The sequence below is a fragment of the Plasmodium reichenowi genome, chromosome 3, assembly GCF_001601855.1.
Source record: "Plasmodium reichenowi strain SY57 chromosome 3, whole genome shotgun sequence".
Taxonomy (NCBI): domain Eukaryota; phylum Apicomplexa; class Aconoidasida; order Haemosporida; family Plasmodiidae; genus Plasmodium; species Plasmodium reichenowi.
The window spans coordinates 457,745-460,244 of record NC_033648.1 but is presented as its reverse complement, the minus strand read 5'-3'; the positions used below and the strand labels follow the sequence as shown (position 1 = coordinate 460,244).

Here is a 2,500-nt window from a genome sequence, read left to right as displayed (position 1 = left end):
TACAATGTAAAAATGAAAAAAAAAAAAAAAAATTTGATTCCGAATATTAAAGTATTTTGACATATATATATATATATATATATATATATATATATATTTTATATGACACATGTAGCAAATCAAAGAAAAAAAAAAAAAAAAGATTCTAATTCTCAGTGTATATATTTTTATTTTTTTATATATATATTAATTCTACATAATACAATAAAAAGTTGGGAAAGCGTAAAAATAATATCTACGTAATATATATATATATATATAATGTACGGTAAAAATAAAAAGGCGCTCTTTTTTTTTTTCTTCTTTTCTTCCGCCTTTATGTAAATAATGTTTATATTATATATACATATAATAAATAACAATAATATATTTACATATATATATATATATATATATATATATATATATATATATATATTATATAGTATGCTTATAATTTATTATTATTATAATAGTACACCCTTATTTTACATATTATTAAAACATATGGTATTTTTTTATTTTTTATAAAAATTAAATATATGATCATAAAAGAAAAGGTAATAAATGATTTAATATATACATATATATATATATATATAGAAGAAAATAATAATAAAAAGAAGAAAAAAAAAAAAAAAAGAGCCGATTCTGTATTTATTTTTTTCTCCCCTTGATATTTATTTTATTTTTTTTTATTTGGAAAAGGAGAATAAAAAAAGAATTAATATTCATAAATAAATATATTAATTTTTTTTATTAATTTCTAACATTTTAATGGTATAATAATTATTTATATATATTATAATAATATCTATTTAAAAAAAAAATACCAGGAAGAAGAAATATGGGGGAGAACATACATTCATAAATATAAATAAATAAAAATATTTTATATGTATATATATATTATATATATATATATTATTTTATTTCTTTATATTCTCTTCATCATAATATTATATATATATATAAATATATATATATTAATAACATTGGAAAAATTATATATTTTTGTTTTTTATTTTTTATAAAGTATGTCATAATTTTTTAAATAATAATAATAATAATATATATATATATATATATATATATATGAGTTATTTTTAATTTTTTGTAAAATTAATGTTAAACATATCCTTAGTGTAGTTTTAACGTATACATTTTTTAAAACATTTATAATTATATAGAACAACATCTTATGCGTACTTTTTTATATAACCTTATAAATAAAAAAGAATATATTTATATATATATATATATATATATTTATATTATATGTTTTATAAAATATTCGGCTTTTATATCATTTCGTTTTTTAAAATGTAATCTATTTTTTTAATATATTTCAAAGGTTTCCTTATTTATTATCACATATGTATATATATATATATATATATATATATGTATGTATGTATATATATATATATGTATGTATATATAATATGTAATATATAATATATGTATATAGTTAACTATAAGAATGACAAAAGGAGAAGAAAGAAAGTGGATTGAACAACTTCGTATGAACCCTCCAAAATTATTAGATGAAAGTGATTTAAGATTAGTGTGTCAAAGAGTTAAAGAAATATTAGTAGAAGAGAATAATGTGCAGTCTATAAAGCCCCCTGTTATTATATGTGGAGATATTCATGGTCAATTTTTTGATTTATTAGAATTATTTGATGTGGGTGGAGATATAATGAATAATGATTATATATTTTTAGGTGATTATGTAGATAGAGGTTATAATAGTGTTGAAACATTTGAATATTTATTATTATTAAAATTGTTATTTCCAAAAAATATAACATTATTAAGAGGAAACCATGAGAGTAGACAAATAACTACAGTATATGGATTTTACGATGAATGTTTTAAAAAATATGGAAATGCTAATGCATGGAAATATTGTACTGATATATTTGATTATTTAACATTAGCTGCATTAGTTGATAATCAAATATTTTGTGTACATGGTGGTTTGTCTCCTGAAATTAAATTAATCGACCAATTAAGATTAATAAATAGAGTACAAGAAATACCACATGAAGGGGCCTTCGGTGATATTATGTGGTCTGATCCTGATGAAGTTGATGATTGGGTTGCTAACCCTAGGGGGGCTGGATGGTTATTTGGTCCGAATGTTACTAAAAAATTTAATCATATAAATAATCTTGAACTAATAGCACGAGCTCATCAGCTAGCTATGGAAGGATATAGATACATGTTTGAAGATTCAACTATTATTACTGTTTGGTCAGCTCCTAATTATTGTTATCGTTGTGGTAACGTCGCAGCAATAATGCGGATTGATGAGTATATGAACAGACAAATGTTAATATTTAAGGATACCCCTGATTCAAGAAATTCTATAAAAAATAAGGCCACCATACCGTACTTCTTATAAACTGGATATATAAATAAATAAATATATGAAAAAAAAAAAAAAAAAAAATATATATATATATATATATATATTTTCATATATTTATGTGTATGTTTTTTTTTTTTTTTTTTT

The 2,500-nt window shown here is 19.1% G+C and overlaps 1 protein-coding gene across 1 annotated transcript; it reads left to right on the top strand.

Annotated features, from left to right (window-relative positions):
* Window positions 1-1,462: 1,462 nt before the first annotated feature.
* Window positions 1,463-2,389, top strand: PRSY57_0313700 (serine/threonine protein phosphatase 6, putative; the record flags this gene model as incomplete). The annotated part of the gene is made up of 1 exon (XM_012905761.2): window positions 1,463-2,389. The coding sequence occupies one exon, from the start codon at window positions 1,463-1,465 to the stop codon at window positions 2,387-2,389; it is 927 nt and encodes a 308-aa protein (XP_012761215.1).
* Window positions 2,390-2,500: the final 111 nt, after the last annotated feature.